The sequence below is a fragment of the Oncorhynchus keta genome, chromosome 34, assembly GCF_023373465.1.
Source record: "Oncorhynchus keta strain PuntledgeMale-10-30-2019 chromosome 34, Oket_V2, whole genome shotgun sequence".
Classification (NCBI taxonomy): Eukaryota; Metazoa; Chordata; class Actinopteri; order Salmoniformes; family Salmonidae; genus Oncorhynchus; species Oncorhynchus keta.
The window spans coordinates 15,266,628-15,285,159 of record NC_068454.1 but is presented as its reverse complement, the minus strand read 5'-3'; the positions used below and the strand labels follow the sequence as shown (position 1 = coordinate 15,285,159).

Here is an 18,532-nt window from a genome sequence, read left to right as displayed (position 1 = left end):
GTGCGAATTGAGGTAAAACAGTAATTCTGCTCATAGATTATCAGTTTATGAACCACCCAGTGGGAGGCTTAAAAAATACTTACTAGTCACCAAAGTTCCAGAGCATGTCTTTAATGCATATTCAAGCACTGACATAAATTATCACTGAAAACAATTTCCTATGGTTTCCCACCTCGTTTCATTCTAACCGCACTACTGCCACCACATGGTCATGTAGGGAAATTAAACCAAGTACAAGCATTCATGATGCTCAAAACAAACCCCATCTCTAATCCAGAACTACATACATTTAGACCATTTTAATCATCACATTCACTGTATCTACAGTATTATGAATTCCATATGTCTCCTCTTCTTTTCCATCACTCCTCCATATTCCGTCCGTTCTTACCAAACTTCCACCAGACAGCGGTGAGGATGACAGCGAGGAGCAGGATGAGACAGCCTGTGACCAGGTAGGCTATGGGCAGGAAGTTGTTCTGACCCCCAAACCAGCTGACTGTGGACAGGACCACTTCCTTTCTGCCCTGGAAGTACTCCACTGGGAAGTCTGGAGAGGGGGCCAGAGGTCAAGGATAAACATAGCCACATAAGGTGAACACAAACCTTTCATCTAAACAGAGGATTTAAATAGTAGACGTACTATTAATGTGCTACCATAATGTTTTCTACACAGGTAAAGGAAATAGCTGTTGTTTTTGTGCTTAATGTGCTGTGACTTTCCATTGTTCTTGTAACTGAGCAAATAAACATCCAATATTTCAAGCCACAACCTATGGTTTCACTACCATCCAAAGAGAAACTAGCTACATTAACCCCAATCTACCTAAGGGTTGGAAATAGGAACATGCTTTTGGAATAAAATTTCAAAAAGAGTTGATTCAATTGACTCAAATCTCAATGTCTCCATGGTAACAGTAATATGCATAACAAAGGATACTGTAGAAGATAAGGACGCTGTAGTTTCCAGCCGGCAGCCCATCGGTGAAGGGTTCTATGGCTCGGTTCAGGACCCCGTAGAGCTTCTTGAAGTTGGGGAAGGCAGCCTCCCTCATCCACACGATGAGGTCCTCGTTGATGAAGCCGTTGTTGTTGCGGTCCCAGGGGTCCAGGTCATATACGGGCTTCTGCCAGTACAGAGGCTGGCCCGTGCCTGACAACACACAGACAACGGTTACATCTAGAGTCCAGACAATGTTTTAACAACAGCAATACAACAGTTATACGACATTGAGACATGATTTGGAAAAGGTTTTGACAACAGTCATACAACATTTGGAAAGGCAAGAGAGCAGCGATATGTCTATTAAATTAAAATGTGGTATTAATAATAATGATGACCATGAACACACTGTGGGTGTGTTGTGACCCTGAACATGCTGTGAACACACTGTGTGGGTGTGTTGTGACGCTGAACATGCTGTGAACACACTGTGTGGGTGTGTTGTGACGCTGAACATGCTGTGAACACACTGTGTGGGTGTGTTGACGCTGAACATGTTGTGAACACACTGTGTGGGTGTGTTGTGACCCTGAACATGTTGTGAACACACTGTGTGGGTGTGTTGTGACCCTGAACATGTTGTGAACACACTGTGTGGGTGTGTTGTGACCCTGAACATGTTGTGAACACACTGTGTGGGTGTGTTGTGACCCTGAACATGTTGTGAACACACTGTGTGGGTGTGTTGTGACCCTGAACATGTTGTGAACACACTGTGTGGGTGTGTTGTGACGCTGAACATGTTGTGAACACACTGTGTGGGTGTGTTGTGACCCTGAACATGTTGTGAACACACTGTGTGGGTGTGTTGTGACGCTGAACATGTTGTGAACACACTGTGTGGGTGTGTTGTGACGCTGAACATGTTGTGAACACACTGTGTGGGTGTGTTGTGACACTGAACATGTTGTGAACACACTGTGTGGGTGTGTTGTGACGCTGAACATGTTGTGAACACACTGTGTGGGTGTGTTGTGACGCTGAACATGTTGTGAACACACTGTGTGGGTGTGTTGTGACGCTGAACATGTTGTGAACACACTGTGTGGGTGTGTTGTGACGCTGAACATGTTGTGAACACACTGTGTGGGTGTGTTGTGACGCTGAACATGTTGTGAACACACTGTGTGGGTGTGTTGTGACGCTGAACATGTTGTGAACACACTGTGTGGGTGTGTTGTGACCCTGAACATGTTGTGAACACACTGTGTGGGTGTGTTGTGACGCTGAACATGTTGTGAACACACTGTGTGGGTGTGTTGTGACCCTGAACATGTTGTGAACACACTGTGTGGGTGTGTTGTGACCCTGAACATGTTGTGAACACACTGTGTGGGTGTGTTGTGACGCTGAATATGTTGTGAACACACTGTGTGGGTGTGTTGTGACGCTGAACATGTTGTGAACACACTGTGTGGGTGTGTTGTGACGCTGAACATGTTGTGAACACACTGTGTGGGTGTGTTGTGACGCTGAACATGTTGTGAACACACTGTGTGGGTGTGTTGTGACCCTGAACATGTTGTGAACACACTGTGTGGGTGTGTTGTGACGCTGAACATGTTGTGAACACACTGTGTGGGTGTGTTGTGACCCTGAACATGTTGTGAACACACTGTGTGGGTGTGTTGTGACCCTGAACATGTTGTGAACACACTGTGTGGGTGTGTTGTGACGCTGAACATGTTGTGAACACACTGTGTGGGTGTGTTGTGACGCTGAACATGTTGTGAACACACTGTGTGGGTGTGTTGTGACGCTGAACATGTTGTGAACACACTGTGTGGGTGTGTTGTGACCCTGAACATGTTGTGAACACACTGTGTGGGTGTGTTGTGACGCTGAACATGCTGTGAACACACTGTGTGGGTGTGTTGTGACGCTGAACATGTTGTGAACACACTGTGTGGGTGTGTTGACTGTGTGGGTGTGCTGAACATGTTGTGAACACACTGTGTGGGTGTGTTGACGCTGAACATGTTGTGAACACACTGTGGGTGTGTTGTGACGCTGAACATGTTGTGAACACACTGTGTGGGTGTGTTGACGCTGAACATGTTGTGAACACACTGTGTGGGTGTGTTGTGACCCTGAACATGTTGTGAACACACTGTGTGGGTGTGTTGTGACCCTGAACATGTTGTGAACACACTGTGTGGGTGTGTTGTGACCCTGAACATGTTGTGAACACACTGTGTGGGTGTGTTGTGACGCTGAACATGTTGTGAACACACTGTGTGGGTGTGTTGTGACGCTGAACATGTTGTGAACACACTGTGTGGGTGTGTTGTGACGCTGAACATGTTGTGAACACACTGTGTGGGTGTGTTGTGACCCTGAACATGTTGTGAACACACTGTGTGGGTGTGTTGTGACCCTGAACATGTTGTGAACACACTGTGTGGGTGTGTTGTGACCCTGAACATGTTGTGAACACACTGTGGGTGTGTTGTGACGCTGAACATGTTGTGAACACACTGTGTGGGTGTGTTGTGACCCTGAACATGTTGTGAACACACTGTGTGGGTGTGTTGTGATGCTGAACATGCTGTGAACACACTGTGTGGGTGTGTTGTGACGCTGAACATGCTGTGAACACACTGTGTGGGTGTGTTGTGAGACACACCTTCAAACACCTGTGCTAACGTTAGGGTTTTGTTCTCCACCTGTGGGTTGCGGAACTTGACGTTCTTGTCGGTGTACCAGGTGATGCCCTTCCTGAATAGAGGAACCACCCGACTGCCCGCTGCTGAGTGGTACATCAGAGTGAAGGAGTCTGGGAAAAACACAAACAAAACTCATCAAGAAATCAAATCAGTCAATTAATCAAAACCAGGTGTTTCATGTCAGGGAAATATTTGATCATATCACTGGATATTAATGCAGTGACATTAGCAGAGACTGATGACAAACTGATGTTGCTGAGTAATGGTGTGATACCGTTGAACATGCTGTTGGCCACAGCCCCACAAGGGGCAATAGGGAGTCCGTTCTTATCCTTTATGAAGGGCTCGCAATAGGAGCTCGGGTTCTGTAGAGACAGACAAGAAGGATTTGATGTTGTAAAAGCTCAGAATGAACCAGGAAATTAAGAGGATGAAGAGAGAGAATAATAGATTGATAGATTAACAGTAGCTACCTTGAGGTTTTTATTTCTCCCAATCATCTGTCCATCATCCCTGGAGTCCATGTATTGCCGGAGGTTCTGGTGGAAGTTGATCAGGCCGTAATAGAAGAACACATCTCCCTGGGACAGGAAACACATCATCACCGTCAGTCTTACTTGGATTTGGTTTCCAACATTTTTAACACTGACACATACAGTGCATTAGCTTGTGGTCTTGTCGAAGTGTACAGACCAAGACAAACACACATACTCACACACCTTGAACGTGTTCTCAATGTTAAACACCACAGTGCAGTTGCAGCTCTGGTTCGCATTGGCACGGTCTTTACGCATCTCAAAACACTTATCACATGACCCTGCGTGTGTGTAGTCTACCTGTAGAGGGAGGGAAGGAGAAATAGCAGGAGGGAGAGAAATATATACAGTGCATTTGGAAAGTATTCAGACCTTCACTTTTTCCACATTTTGTTACATTACAGCCTTATTCTAAAATGGATTAAATAAAATATTTTCCTCATCAAATCTACACATAACACCCCATAATGACAAAGTGATTATTTTGCAAATTTATTCCAAATAAAAAACAGAAATACTTTTTTTTTTTTTTTACATAAGTATTCAGACCTTTTGCTATGAGACTCAAAATTGAGCTCAGGTGCATCCTGTTTCCATTTATCATCCTTGAGACGTTTCTACAACTTGATTGGAGCTCACCTGTGTTCAATTCAATTGATTGGACATGACTTGGAAAGGCACATACCTGTCTATATAAAGGTCCCACAGTTGACAGTGCATGTCAGAGCAAAAACCAAGCCATGAGGTTTGGAACCACCAAGACTCTTCCTAGAGCTGTCCGCCCAACTAAACTGAGCAATTGGGGCAGAAGGGCCTTGGTCAGGAAGGTGACCAAGAACCTGATTGTCACTTTGACCGAGCTCCAGAGTTCCTCTGTGGAGATGGGAGAACCTTCCAGAAGGACAACCATCTCTGCAGCACTCTACCAATCAGGCCTTGATGGTAGAGTGGCCAGACGGAAGCCACTCCTCAGTAAAAGTTTGCCAAATGGCACATAAAACGACTCTAAGACCATGAGAAACAATATTCTCTGGTCTGATGAAACCAAAATTTAACTCTACGTGTCACACCGGGAAGAAACAAGACACCATCCCTACGGTGAAGCATGGTGGTGGCAGCATCATGCTGTGAGGTTTTTATTCAGCGGCAGGGACAGGAAAAGTAGTTGGGATCGGGGGAAAGTTTAACGGAGCAGAGCACAGAGAGATCCTGATTAAGCCCTGAGCGCTCTGGAGCAGGTTCTCAGACTGGGGCGAAGGTTCACCTTCCAACAGGACAATGACCCTAAGCATACAGCCAAGACAACGCAGGAGTGTCTTCGGGACAAGTCTCTGAATGTCCTTGAATGGTCTAGCCAGAGACATGGCTTGAACAAGATCTAACGTCCCTGAAGAGACCTGAACATAGCTGTGCAGCGATGCTCCCCATCCCACCTGACAGATTTTGAGACGATCTGCAGAGAAGAATGGAAGAAACTGTGCAAATACAGGTGTGCCAAGCGTCATACCAAAAAGACACTAGGCTGTAATCGCTGCCAAAGGTGCTTCAACAAAGGGTCTGAATACTTATGTGATATTTCTGTTTTTTTTTTAGATATATATATTTTTTAAATGGGGTAGTATGTAGATTTAAAGAGAAAACACTTTAATCCTATTTTCAAATAAGGCTGTAACATAACAAAATGTGTAAACAGTCAAGTGGTCTGAATACTTTCTGAATGCACTGTATAGCCAACACATTAAAATCTATATGAATGTTTGTTTCCCACAGCCATTTATTATACTGTAGCGTCACTTCTTCACAGAATACCCAGGAAGTCCTCTCTCTTATCGTCTCTTTCTACCTCTCCTTCTATCAGAATACCCTGAAACTTTCTACCTCTTATCTTGTGTTCATGGTTAGATAAGCTATATGCTCTTGAGGGTGTTACCTACTCCATTTCAAGTGATTGTGTGTATCGGTAGAATAAAAATATATTTTATCTGAAAGGATCGCTTACTCACCTTCAGTTCATGTGTATTCTGCACGGTGACAAGTAGCCACACTCCCAGCAGCACACACACAATGGCCATACCGTAGAAGAAAGGCAGGACGGTTTGAGCTGTGAGCATGGGGGACCAGGCAGGCAGTCTCTGCTGTTTGAAAGCAGAGTTATCAGGCCTCCGGGCCAGGGGCCCAGCGTTGGCCTTCGCCTTGCCCATGACAGAGAGCTCCGGCTGGGGAAGGGTGATGAGACCACGAACGTCAGACAACAAGAAAACAAGCAAGGAACAGGAGTCCCCCTCTCTTCTCTTCCGGTCTTCTTTAACACAGTCTTATCAGCATTTCTCTACCTCGCTCCCCTGCCTGCCAAGAGCCTTTTCCCAGCAGGCTTAGGGCAAGGGTGGGGAAGACCTTTGAGACAGGCTGCTGGCAGTTACTCATTAACCAGAATCCTCTGCTCTACTTCCTCTTTTGTTATTTTTCTGTTCTTCGCTCACTCCTTCCCGAGCGATTCAGTCATACATACATACATACACACGGATGTATTACAGCCTATTATCCAAGTACTAAAATATCTCAGATTTATTTTCTGACAGTACCTTTACGATCCGTTATTTCTTCCCCACTGAACTAGTTGCCTTTGTCTGTTCCAGAACACACTTACACACAGGATGTTATGACAAACCAGACTACCTACTGGGTGAAACAACTCATTACATCATAGACTCAGTGGGAGGGGCTTCCCGCTGGTGTGAACAAACAAGAGAGTCTGGTTCCATTCAAATGTCTTTATTCAAACCATCACACAGTTTGGCTGTGTCACCCAGAGGGCTGTGTTATTGTTGAACTACAACACTGTATAAACCATATCAGATATTTTACATGTCACTTAAAATAGAACAAGAGCACAGTGACACAGAGGGAGAGGGTAAAAACAGGATAGGGTAGATGGTTGAAATGTCCAGCAGTCGGTCTGTTATGGAGACAGGATTGGTTTGAGGGGCCCTAATAAACTTTGTTGCGTGTGAGTGTTTGTGCACGCGTGTGAACAAGAGCATGATGAGAAGAGGTCCAGTCTGACTTGGTTGGGTGTGTGTTTGTATGTCAGTATATAGCAGAGTATGGCACTAGGTGTGTGTTTGTATCTCAGTATATGGCATCAGCAATCTGAGCAGCTCACCAATTGCTGCAGCTGTACACAGCCCATCTGTAAATAGCCCATCCAATCTACCTACCTCATCCCCATATTGTTTTTATTTGCACACCAGTATTTCTACTTGCACATCATCATCTGCACATCTCTCACTTCAGTGTTAATTTGCTAAATTTGAATTACTTTGCTACTATGGCCTATGTATTGCCTTACCTCCTTACCCCATTTGCACACACTGTATATAGATTCTTCTATTGTTATTGACTATACTTTATTTTATTCCATGTGTAACTTGTGTCCATGTGTTGTTTTTGCTTTGCTTTATCTTGGCCAGTTGTAAATGAGATCTTGTTCTCAACTGGCCTACCTGGTTAAATAAAGGTGAAAAAAATCTAATAAAATGGCAGATTATGGCACTAGGTGTGTGGTTGTATCAGAACAGTCCCACTTTCACTTTTCCTTCCCTACATCCTTTCAAGATTCCCATATCCAGGAGCTTCAACAAGTCACCTTTGACCTGGAAGTGAAAAAGAGGGCTGTGTTATTAAGAAACTCCATATAGTCTGTCTGGCAGAAAGCCCATGTACTACCAGAGTATATTTTCAATGCTGTGTAAAGTGTTACTGTTACTGGTCCAGCAGGGGGCGTTGTAGTCTCACCTCAGGAACATCCACCATCCTGCGAAGCTTCTGGTCTCTCCAGTTCCAGTCCAGAACCAGGAAACGCAGGGGAGGCAGGGTCAGACCCTCTAGAAAAGTTCAGAGGTCAGATAGGGGTCAAATAGGGGTTTAATCCATGAAGAGGAGTGAATTAGTGCACACCTCCGATTGAAGGTTAGATGATCAGAATAAAGTCACTGTAAATTAAGCCACACTAAGTACAAGCTGTACCTTTCTCAATGAGGGCGCTCAGTCTCCCTGGCGTCCCCACCCCAATGTGTGTCACCCCCGTCTGTAGGAGCTTCACCTGCTCCTCTACCTGGGGACAGAAAGACAGAGTACGGTCACGCTTGGCTTTACTCACTCACAGAATGGCTCATCGGTACACATTAATATTCATAGGAAACTATTGTACAGTAAGGTCTGTTACCTTGATGTGCTTTGCAAACAGCTTCAGCACTTTGGCCTCTCCCTTGAAGGTGGTTAACTGTCTGGTGAAGATGTAAAAACAAGGGAGCATTATATTAAGCTGAGAAGTGACAAAGAATATACAATAAAAGATGATAAATGGTAAGAGGGAGATGTGCGTTGTCACTCACTTGATGAGCTCGATGACTCTTAGCGCGGCGCTACAGACGATAAGCAGAACCACAGAACTCTTCTCTGTGTGCTGCTTCTGGACCTTAGCCCATTTGGGACAAACTGAGCGAAAAGAGAAAGGGAAAAACATATTGTGGTACAAGGGACGGATGTCAATAGTCTAAAGTGGCTTCCTCTCCTCATTTTCTCTACTACAGCAGTGCAGCGTAGCCTAGTGGTTAGAGCGTTGGACTAGTAACCAGAAGGTTGCAAGTTCAAACCCCCGAGCTGACAAGGTACAAATCTGTCGTTCTGCCCCTGAACAGGCAGTTAACCCACTGTTCCCAGGCAGTCATTGAAAATAAGAATATGTTCTTAACTGACTTGCCTGGTTAAATAAAGGTAAAAAATAAATAAAATGAAGGAGATGATTATTAGGGGAAGCCAACGTCAGACTACTGAGTTAATACCCAAGGACACATCTAGGAACATGACAGAAGACGTAGAGCACATATGGGTCAGCAGTCCTATTAGTGTAACATGGAGTTTAAAAAGGAGTCATGTATTGGTGAGAGGTATGTAATGTACATGTAAAATGTTATGTATTTAGGTATGTACGGTGTGATGGTTTGATTTGAACTCACTTTCTTTCAGGTAGGAGGAGAGGCTGTGTGTGAGGTCATTACTCCTCACGAAGCAGGACTCTGGGAGTAACCAATCAGAGAAGAAAGTCACATAAGGAAATTCAGAGAAAGTGAGTAAGAGTGAGAGAGAAAGAATGCAAGAGAGAGAGAGAGAATAAAGGCGTCAGCATGCTTCAGTTCGGCTGGCACCTATCCGAACACAGCTAGGCAAACCGAACGAGTGTGCTCGCATACTCCCATAAAAGGACAGCTTGAAAAACAAGAAAAAAAACGTCGAGAACTGTTTGTCCATTTCGAGACATCGCAGCCAGTATACACTTCCTCAATAGTCAGAATGAATCTACGATAAGTCAAGAAATCTGTCACTCATTTTGATGTTTTGCCGAGGATATCTTAATCACACAATTTTACATTGAACTAAGCTGTTAAGTGCAATATTTCTTAAAACCTCTACAAGATCCCCCCCGCAGGACGGTTGAGCTAACGTAGGCTAATGTGATTAGCATGACGTCGTAAGTAACAAGAGCATTTCCCAGGATGTCTTATATGGGCTTAAATTCTTGTTAATCTAACTGCACTGTCCAATTTACAGTAGCTTTTACAGTGAAAAAAGACCATGCTATTGTTTTAGGAGAATGCACGGCAACTGGTTTGATACATTCACCTCTGAAGGTAAATAATGTACTTACATTCAGTAATCTTGCTCTGATTTGTCATCCCAGATGTACGAGATAAAATGTAGCTAGTTTTTTAAATTATAAAATCCATTTTTACTGGGTTCTACAGTTTGAACCCCTGCTGTGCCACCCCCCCATCTAGATGTGTGAAGGTTAGTGTCTTTTCTACAGGGAAGCTAATTATCTATAGTCTCTGACATTACTGGGAGTGTGTAAACTTCCATTTTTATTACCATATGATTGTTATATGTTCTCTATAGTTATGTACTTGAAAATGAATCAATTGACCAATTCAGCACATTTGGGCAGACTTGATACAACATTTTGAACAGTAGCGCAATGGTTCATTGGATCAGTCTAAAACGTTGTACATACACTACTGCCATCTAGTGACCAAAATCTAAATTGTGCCTAGACCCCTAAGATTACATAACGGCCTTTCTCTTACATTCCAAAGATGAAAAAAATGTGTTTTTCTTTGTATTATCTTTTATCAGATCTAATGTGTAATATTATCCTACATTAATTTCACATTTCAAAGTGTTGAAAAGTGTTTCCTTTCAAATGGGATCAAGAATATTCATATCCTTGCTTCAGATCCTGAGCTTCAAGCAGTTAGATTTGGGTGTCATTTTAGGTGAAAATTGAAAAGAAAAGGGTCCGATCCAGGTTAAGGAAAAAATGTGCATGAAAATGAGTCGTCTCTCAGTGAATGACAACAAATCTCTACTGTTGACCAATCACCGATGAAAGGGCGTAGACTTCGGCTACCGACTTCGGATTGCCTGAGAAAACATTTTGTGTGACCAAACAGACGGAAAAAAAACAATAAGTCCAAAATGAAAAAAGTCCAAAATATCACTATAATATACTGTATGAAAGACCTCTTCTGAAATGAGAGCAACTAACAGGAGAAATTATGGTTGTGTGTCCCGTTCAAGTGCACAGACAGATTTTTCGGCTCAGGGATTTGAACCAACGACCTTTCGGTTACTGGCCCAACGATCTTAACCACTAGTTTGACAATGCATATCCATGTGCATTGCTTATGGTCTAGATTCCAAGCTATCTGTGCCATTTTGTAGAAAGCCATTGTTGATACTAGCCAGATGACCACAGCTTGATAACTACCTAGCAAGATGACAAAGAAACAATTTAATTCACTCTCAATAATCCCATACTGCCAGTGCCAGCTCATAGCCAAATGTTTAGCTAGCTAGCTAATGTTAGCTAAGAACACTGCACAAACTCTGCAGCTCACACAGGCAGCTGTTTCATGGAAACTATTGTGATTTAATTATGTCAATATTTTCTTGCTACAGTGGTTAGCTTGCTTGGAGGAAGTATTTAGTGTTGTGTGCATTGCGTCTAGCCTACGGTACATTGCATATGAAGTGTGACTGGCTCAGCTGTGGATGTACAGAGAAAATGACCTTTTTTCCTTTTTTGTTGTTGTTGGCTCCCCCACGTGAGAGTTTGTGCTTTCTGATTGGCTCAGTAAAGTTGTTGGCCACTGGCGCACATTTCTACAAGTAGAATTGGCAGGTCAGTCACTACCGGGTCAGGACAGAGCAGGTACCACTTTTGTTCTAGCAAGAGAAGGAATGGCCTCCCACTGTGATAAGTACCTATCGGCAGTGAGTACCAGTGTGTTTCATGCTTTAGACCTAACAGCAGACAGAGGTCAGGTGTGACAGTTGGAAGGTCAAAGGTGACTCACCCTGTAGTTTGAGCTCCTCCAGCTCGATGACGGAGCGTTTGTCTTTGAAGTGTTCTAGAACCAGGCTCTGCAGGTCAACTGGAGAGCCCGGTTTGGGGTCCGAGGTGGCGAGGACGTCTGTGATCGTCTTCTTCTTCTTCTGAATACACACAAAGCCAAAATTCCCACTTCTAACTCCAATGCAATTGAATGTAGGCACATTTTAACTGCAGTTCCACTTTGGTACAGCAGGTGTCTCTTCAATGCCCTCCGTCCTCAATCTTACCTTTCTCTTTTTCTTGGGCTTTTTTTCTCCTTCATCCTCTTTCTTCTCCTGAGCCATAAAACACTCAGTCTGTGATTTCTGTGTAGACAAATAAAATTGAAAGAAGCAGTACATAATCCAAACAAAACACATTGAAGTCAGAAGGTTGAAGTTTACAACAAACTATTACATACCAGTGCAGTCTTCTTCTTGACCGGGACTGGGGTTTCTATTAAACTCTTCCTCTTCTTTCCTTTCTTCTCCCGTGGGGATGCTTGCTCTGTGGGCTGTTTCTCCAGTTCTTCACTCTCCTCTCCCACGGGGGAATCTGAAAGAGCACAAAGTGCAACTTCTAGTGTGACTTTAATCAACCTCACTGGACAGGCATAGTTACAAGGAGCATTGTCACCAAGAGGAGTATACTTTGTCACCATGGAAAACAATGTAACATACAGCCACACCAAATGCCTGGCTAGCTCTCATCCTCGCCTCTTACCCCAATGCTGTGAAGTCATGCCTAGGCCCCACGAGAAAGGAGGACAGAAGAGAATGCCTGCTCGTAAATACCTCTGGTTAAATTTAAATAGGCAAATGCCACGAGCCTATCTCTAAATCTGGACATTTCACAACACTGACTGGCCCCACCATATTCAGTATTCAGACCCCCCTTACACACAATGACAAAGCGAAGAGTTTTTTTGTTGTTTAAATTTTTGAAAGGGGCTTTGGTCAGGGAGGTGACCAAGAACCCGATGTTCACTCTGACAGAGCTCCAGAGTTACTCCGTAGAGAACCTTCCAGAAGGACAACCAATCAGGCCTTTATTGGTAGAGTGACCAGACGGAAGACTTTCCTCAGTAAAAGGCACATGACAGTCGACTTGGAATTGGCCAAAAAGCACCTAATGGACTATGAGAAACAAGATGCTCTGGTCTGATAAAACCAAGATTAAACTCTTTGGCCTGAATGCCAAGCGTCATGTGTGGAGGAAACCTGGCACCATCCCTACAGTGAAGCATGGTGGTGGCAGCATCATGCTGTGGGGATGTTTTTCAGCAGCAGGGACTGGGAGACTAGTCAGGGTCGAGGGAAAGATGAACGGACCAAAGTACAGAGAGATTCTTAGTGAAAACCTTCTCCAGAGCGCTCAGGAACCGAGACCGGGGTGAAGGTTCACCTTCCAACAGGACAACGATCCTAAGCACACAGCCAAGACAACAGGAGTGGCTTCGGGACAAGTCTCTGAATGCCCTTGAGTGGCCCAGCCAGAGGCCGGACTTGAACCCGATCGAACCTCTCTGGAGCGACCTGAAAATAGCTGTGCAGCAACGCTCCCCATCCAACCTGACAGTGATTCAGAGGATCTGAGGAGAGGAATGGGAGAAACTCCCCAAATACAGGTGTGCCAAGCTTGTCGCATCATACCCAAGAAGACTCAAGGCTGTAATCGCTGCCGAAAGGTGCTTCAACAAAGTACAGAGTAAAGAATCTGAATACTTATGTAAATATGATATTTCAGTTTTTATAAATGTGTAAACATTTTAAAAACCTGTTTTTGCTTTGTCATTATAAGGTATTGATCAACACGAATAGAGGTGTTTTCTAGACAATGTGTGGGCGGAATAGTTTATCAGTTGATATGTTTATAAGACTCCAACACCTGATTCCCCCTGTGTCTGCATCTGGGCCCTCTACATACAGGTGACTGTGTGTCTGCATCTGGGCCCTCTACAATACAGGTGACTGTATTGACTGTATCTGAACAACCACTAGTCAGCTACCTGCTCCCCCATCAGGCTGCTGAACAACCACTAGTCAGCTACCTGCTCCCCCATCAGGCTGCTGAACATCCACTAGTCAGCTACCTGCTCCCCCATCAGGCTGCTGAACAACCACTAGTCAGCTACCTGCTCCCCATCAGGCTGCTGAACATCCACTAGTCAGCTACCTGCTCCCCATCAGGCTGCTGAACATCCACTAGTCAGCTACCTGCTCCCCCATCAGGCTGCTGAACAACCACTAGTCGGCTACCTACTCCCCCATCAGGCTGCTGAACACACCACTAGTCAGCTACCTGCTGAACAACCACTAGTCAGCTACCCCATCAGGCTGCTGAACAACCACTAGTCAGCTACCTGCTCCACCATCAGGCTGCTGTACATCCACTAGTCGGCTACCTACTCCCCCATCAGGCTGCTGAACAACCACTAGTCAGCTACCTGCTCCCCCATCAGGCTGCTGAACAACCACTAGTCAGCTACCTGCTCCCCCATCAGGCTGCTGAACATCCACTAGTCAGCTACCTGCTCCCCCATCAGGCTGCTGTACATCCACTAGTCAGCTACCTACTCCCCCATCAGGCTGCTGAACATCCACTAGTCAGCTACCTGCTCCCCCATCAGGCTGCTGTACATCCACTAGTCAGCTACCTGCTCCCCCATCAGGCTGCTGAACATCCACTAGTCAGCTACCTGCTCCCCCATCAGGCTGCTGAACATCCACTAGTCAGCTACCTACTCCCCCATCAGGCTGCTGTACATCCACTAGTCAGCTACCTGCTCCCCCATCAGGCTGCTGTACATCCACTAGTCAGCTACCTACTCCCCCATCAGGCTGCTGAACATCCACTAGTCAGCTACCTGCTCCCCCATCAGGCTGCTGAACAACCACTAGTCAGCTACCTGCTCCCCCATCAGGCTGCTGAACATCCACTAGTCAGCTACCTGCTCCCCATCAGGCTGCTGTACATCCACTAGTCAGCTACCTGCTCCCCATCAGGCTGTTGAACATCCACTAGTCAGCTACCTACTCCCCATCAGGCTGCTGAACATCCACTAGTCAGCTACCTGCTCCCCCATCAGGCTGCTGTACATCCACTAGTCAGCTACCTACTCCCCCATCAGGCTGCTGAACATCCACTAGTCAGCTACCTACTCCCCCATCAGGCTGCTGAACATCCACTAGTCAGCTACCTACTCCCCCATCAGGCTGCTGTACATCCACTAGTCAGCTCCCTGCTCCCCCATCAGGCTGCTGAACATCCACTAGTCAGCTACCTACTCCCCCATCAGGCTGCTGAACATCCACTAGTCAGCTACCTACTCCCCCATCAGGCTGCTGAACATCCACTAGTCAGCTACCTACTCCCCCATCAGGCTGCTGTACATCCACTAGTCAGCTCCCTGCTCCCCCATCAGGCTGCTGAACATCCACTAGTCAGCTACCTACTCCCCCATCAGGCTGCTGTACATCCACTAGTCAGCTCCCTGCTCCCCCATCAGGCTGCTGAACATCCACTAGTCAGCTACCTACTCCCCCATCAGGCTGCTGTACATCCACTAGTCAGCTACCTGCTCCCCCATCAGGCTGCTGTACATCCACTAGTCAGCTACCTACTCCCCCATCAGGCTGCTGTACATCCACTAGTCAGCTACCTACTCCCCCATCAGGCTGCTGAACATCCACTAGTCAGCATATAGTGGTCAACCAGGGGTAGGATAATGTACACGTTGCATTGATTACATAGTAGCTGGGAGCTTGCGGTGTCTGAGATTTGTCTTGTGAGATTTGTTGACATTGTGACACTGTGTGATGGAACACTCAAGAGCATGAATCAACCATCCTGCAAAATTGCATGTGTTTTCAGAATTATTTGGCGAGCTCCTCATTGGTGAACTATGCTAGCTCACCAGCGACCTGTTGAAGACCTCTGATTTAGAGTAATGCAGTAGTATATATATTTGGAGTAACACATGTGTGTCCACTGATCTTTTTAGTACACTCACAGGACACTTTGCAGGATGGTTGGTTCATGCTCTGAGTGTCCAGCATAGCTGACAGTGACGTGCATTAGCCAGACATGCAGCTCAAAATACTACAATGACAAACTGCACTCAACACACCGTCGACCAACTGCGGACCGACTGGAGAGAGTGTGAGTGAAGGTTAACCACTTTCTCCATATTGGTCACCCTGTTTTTTCCTCTCTGCCCCAATCTCGCCATCTTGATCGGTCCCTCTTTCTCCATCCATCACTTTTCAGTCAGTCCATCTGTCCAGGGGAGAGAGGGTCGTTTTTATTTTATTTAAGGCACTGGGGGGGTCGTAGTTAGGACTGTTGCGGAGACCGTATTACCACCACACCAGTCAAGAGTCACGAAAGTAGTCAAATTCCACGTGACCGTTTAGTCACAGTAAGCTCTGATGCTGCTGATATTCATTAGTAGTCCACCGAACATGTTAACTGCTTGTTCTCAGCACTCTATTGTCCCTCTAATCACTCTGACATCAATGCAAATGTAATCAAAAATCTAATCAAACACTTCATGAGAGCCCATGAGCTCATGTTGCGCAATATTTCTATAGACTATGCAATTGCGCGAGAAGAGTCATGACCTCCACTAAAAAGAAGATCAGCTTTCTATAGGCTGGGCCTACTATATTTATTTCTCAACTTTCCTAATACTAAGCACATTAATTATATGTACAACAGGAATAGAGTCTGCCTGGCTGGCATGAAAATAAACCACGAGGAAAAGCATCCTCTATTTGCTATTTAAATTCATAGATTACATTTTTTCCAGCTGCCCCGGTTTTGATACAGGTGCATGATAACGGTCCATTCTAAATCAAAACTTTCACACATGTATTATTTAGTATACAGTACTAGTCAATAGTTTGGTCAAACCTACTCATTCAAGGGTTTTTCTTAATTTTTTTAAACTATTTTCTACATTGTATAATAATAGTGAAGACATCAAAACTATGAAATAACACATATGGAATAACGTAGTAACCAAAAGAGTGTTAAATAAATAAAAAATATATCATATCAAGATTCTTCAAAGTAGCCACCCTTTGCCTTGACAGCTTTGCACGTTCTTGGCATTCTCTCAACCAGCTTCGAGGAATGTTTTACCAACAGTCTTGAAGGAGTTACACATATGCTGAGCACTTGTTGGCTGCTTTTCCTTCATTCTGCAGTCCAGCTCATCCCAAACCATCTCAATTGGGTTGAGGTCAGGTGATTGTGGAGGCCAGATCATCTGATGCAGCACTCCATCACTCTCCTTATTGGTCAAATAGCCCTTACACAGCCTGGAGGTGGGTTGGGTCATTATCCTGTTGAAAAACAAATGATGGCGGGACTAAGCGCAAACCAGGTGAGATGGTGTATCGCTGCAGAATGCTGTGGTAGCCATGCTGGTTAAATGTGCCTTGGATTCTTAACAAAATTACAGACAGTGTCACCAGCAAAGCACCCCCACACCATCATACCTCCTCCTCCATGCTTCACGGTGGGAACCACACATATGAGGAAATCATCCATTCACCTACTCTGAGCCTCACAAAAACACAGTGTTTGGAACCAAAAATCTTACATTTGGACTCGTCAGACCAAAAGACAGATTTCCACCTCTCTAATGTCAATTGCTTGTGTTTCTTGGCCCAAGCAAGTCTTCTTCTTATTGGTGTCCTTTAGTGGTTTCTTTGCGACCATGAAGGCCTAATTCACGTAGTCGCCTCTGAACAGTTTATGTTGAGATGTGTATGTTACTTGAAGTCTGTGAAGCATTTATTTGGGCTGCAATCTAAGGTGCAGTTAACTCTAATGAACTAATCTTCTGCAGCAGAGGTAACTCTGGGTCTTCCATTCCTGTGTTGGTCCTCATGAGAGCCAGTTTCATCATAGCGCTTGATGGTTTTTGCGACTGCACTTGAAGAAACTTTGAAAGTACTTGAAATTTTCCGGATTAACCGACCTTCATGTCTAAAAGTAATGAGCACTGTGCTTATAATGTGAAGAAACAGACAACAGACAACATTTTAAGCTAAATGTTCTGATCTGTCAGTTTTTTTATGCTAGTAGTTGTATTAATTTAATTAATTTGGCACCTATCGCATCTCACAACTGTCCCAGACTATGTTTGGAATATTTATTTCTCGCACAGAATAGGTCGACCTTTGTACTATGGGGATAGTAGATTGACATAGGCTAGTGGTTTTGCTGTTCGTTAGGCCTACTCATCTTGTTGGCTGACGAAAAGTAAATGTGGAGAGTTCTTCCAATACCTTCAATATGCACCTCGGAATTGGATAAGGACGCGCACAGTTGCATCCACAATGTGTCGGTCTTCACTTGTAGCCTGTGAAAAAAGACCGATCACGTGATGGAGCACAGAGCACTCAGGGAGAAAGACAACGCCCACTGGCCGCAAAAGGCATCGATTGTTAGGGTGCATTACGGCCACACTATGAAACTCTAGACAATATCAAGTGCTTGTCAAATTGTGAATGAGAGACTATTGGAGTGTGTACAGCATGCTAAAAAAACAAAGCAGAGATCATGCCTTTCAAGCAACTTTATTCAAAATCAGTCGCCTTACAATGTACTAAATATCGAAACATATAGCCCAACGTTTGTAGAACAACAGAAGTTACATAAATAACTCTAAATTAAGCATATAGGAATAGCTATCTTTGTTAACTGCTCAACAAAGAATAGCCACATGTGCGCACTCCCTGAAATCGTTTGGAGAAAATATCCTTTATATTTTATTCAGCTTTATTTAATTGTATTCTTCTTACCATAAAATAATGCCACAGAATTCTAAGCAAATCTTGTCTGCTTAATGAACTAGTGTAGCCCACACCCATTTGGCATAGCC

General features: G+C 44.6%; 2 protein-coding genes across 3 annotated transcripts in view; both read right to left on the bottom strand.

Moving 5' to 3' along the window:
• Positions 1–95: 95 nt before the first annotated feature.
• LOC118366769 (cell cycle control protein 50C) lies at positions 96–6,875 on the bottom strand. Its single transcript, XM_052493225.1, has 7 exons — positions 6,209–6,875; positions 4,389–4,505; positions 4,143–4,250; positions 3,944–4,034; positions 3,630–3,779; positions 941–1,153; positions 96–550 (listed from the first exon to the last, which is right to left on the bottom strand). Exons 1-7 carry the CDS (start codon positions 6,404–6,406, stop codon positions 363–365), a joined length of 1,065 nt encoding a protein of 354 aa, XP_052349185.1. The 5' UTR covers positions 6,407–6,875; the 3' UTR covers positions 96–362.
• Positions 6,876–6,961: 86 nt separating this feature from the next.
• cmss1 (cms1 ribosomal small subunit homolog) overlaps positions 6,962–18,532 on the bottom strand; it is a 54,249-nt gene continuing 42,678 nt past the window's right edge. For both annotated transcript variants that reach the window (XM_035749421.2, XM_035749420.1), the window contains exons 2-10: positions 12,059–12,192; positions 11,886–11,963; positions 11,621–11,759; positions 9,224–9,283; positions 8,600–8,702; positions 8,431–8,491; positions 8,232–8,319; positions 8,001–8,089; positions 6,962–7,858 (exon numbers count right to left, since the gene is read on the bottom strand). In XM_035749421.2, the coding sequence (XP_035605314.1) occupies positions 7,775–7,858; positions 8,001–8,089; positions 8,232–8,319; positions 8,431–8,491; positions 8,600–8,702; positions 9,224–9,283; positions 11,621–11,759; positions 11,886–11,963; positions 12,059–12,192 (836 nt within the window). In that variant the 3' untranslated portion in view covers positions 6,962–7,774. The remainder of the gene's footprint in view (positions 7,859–8,000; positions 8,090–8,231; positions 8,320–8,430; positions 8,492–8,599; positions 8,703–9,223; positions 9,284–11,620; positions 11,760–11,885; positions 11,964–12,058; positions 12,193–18,532) is intronic.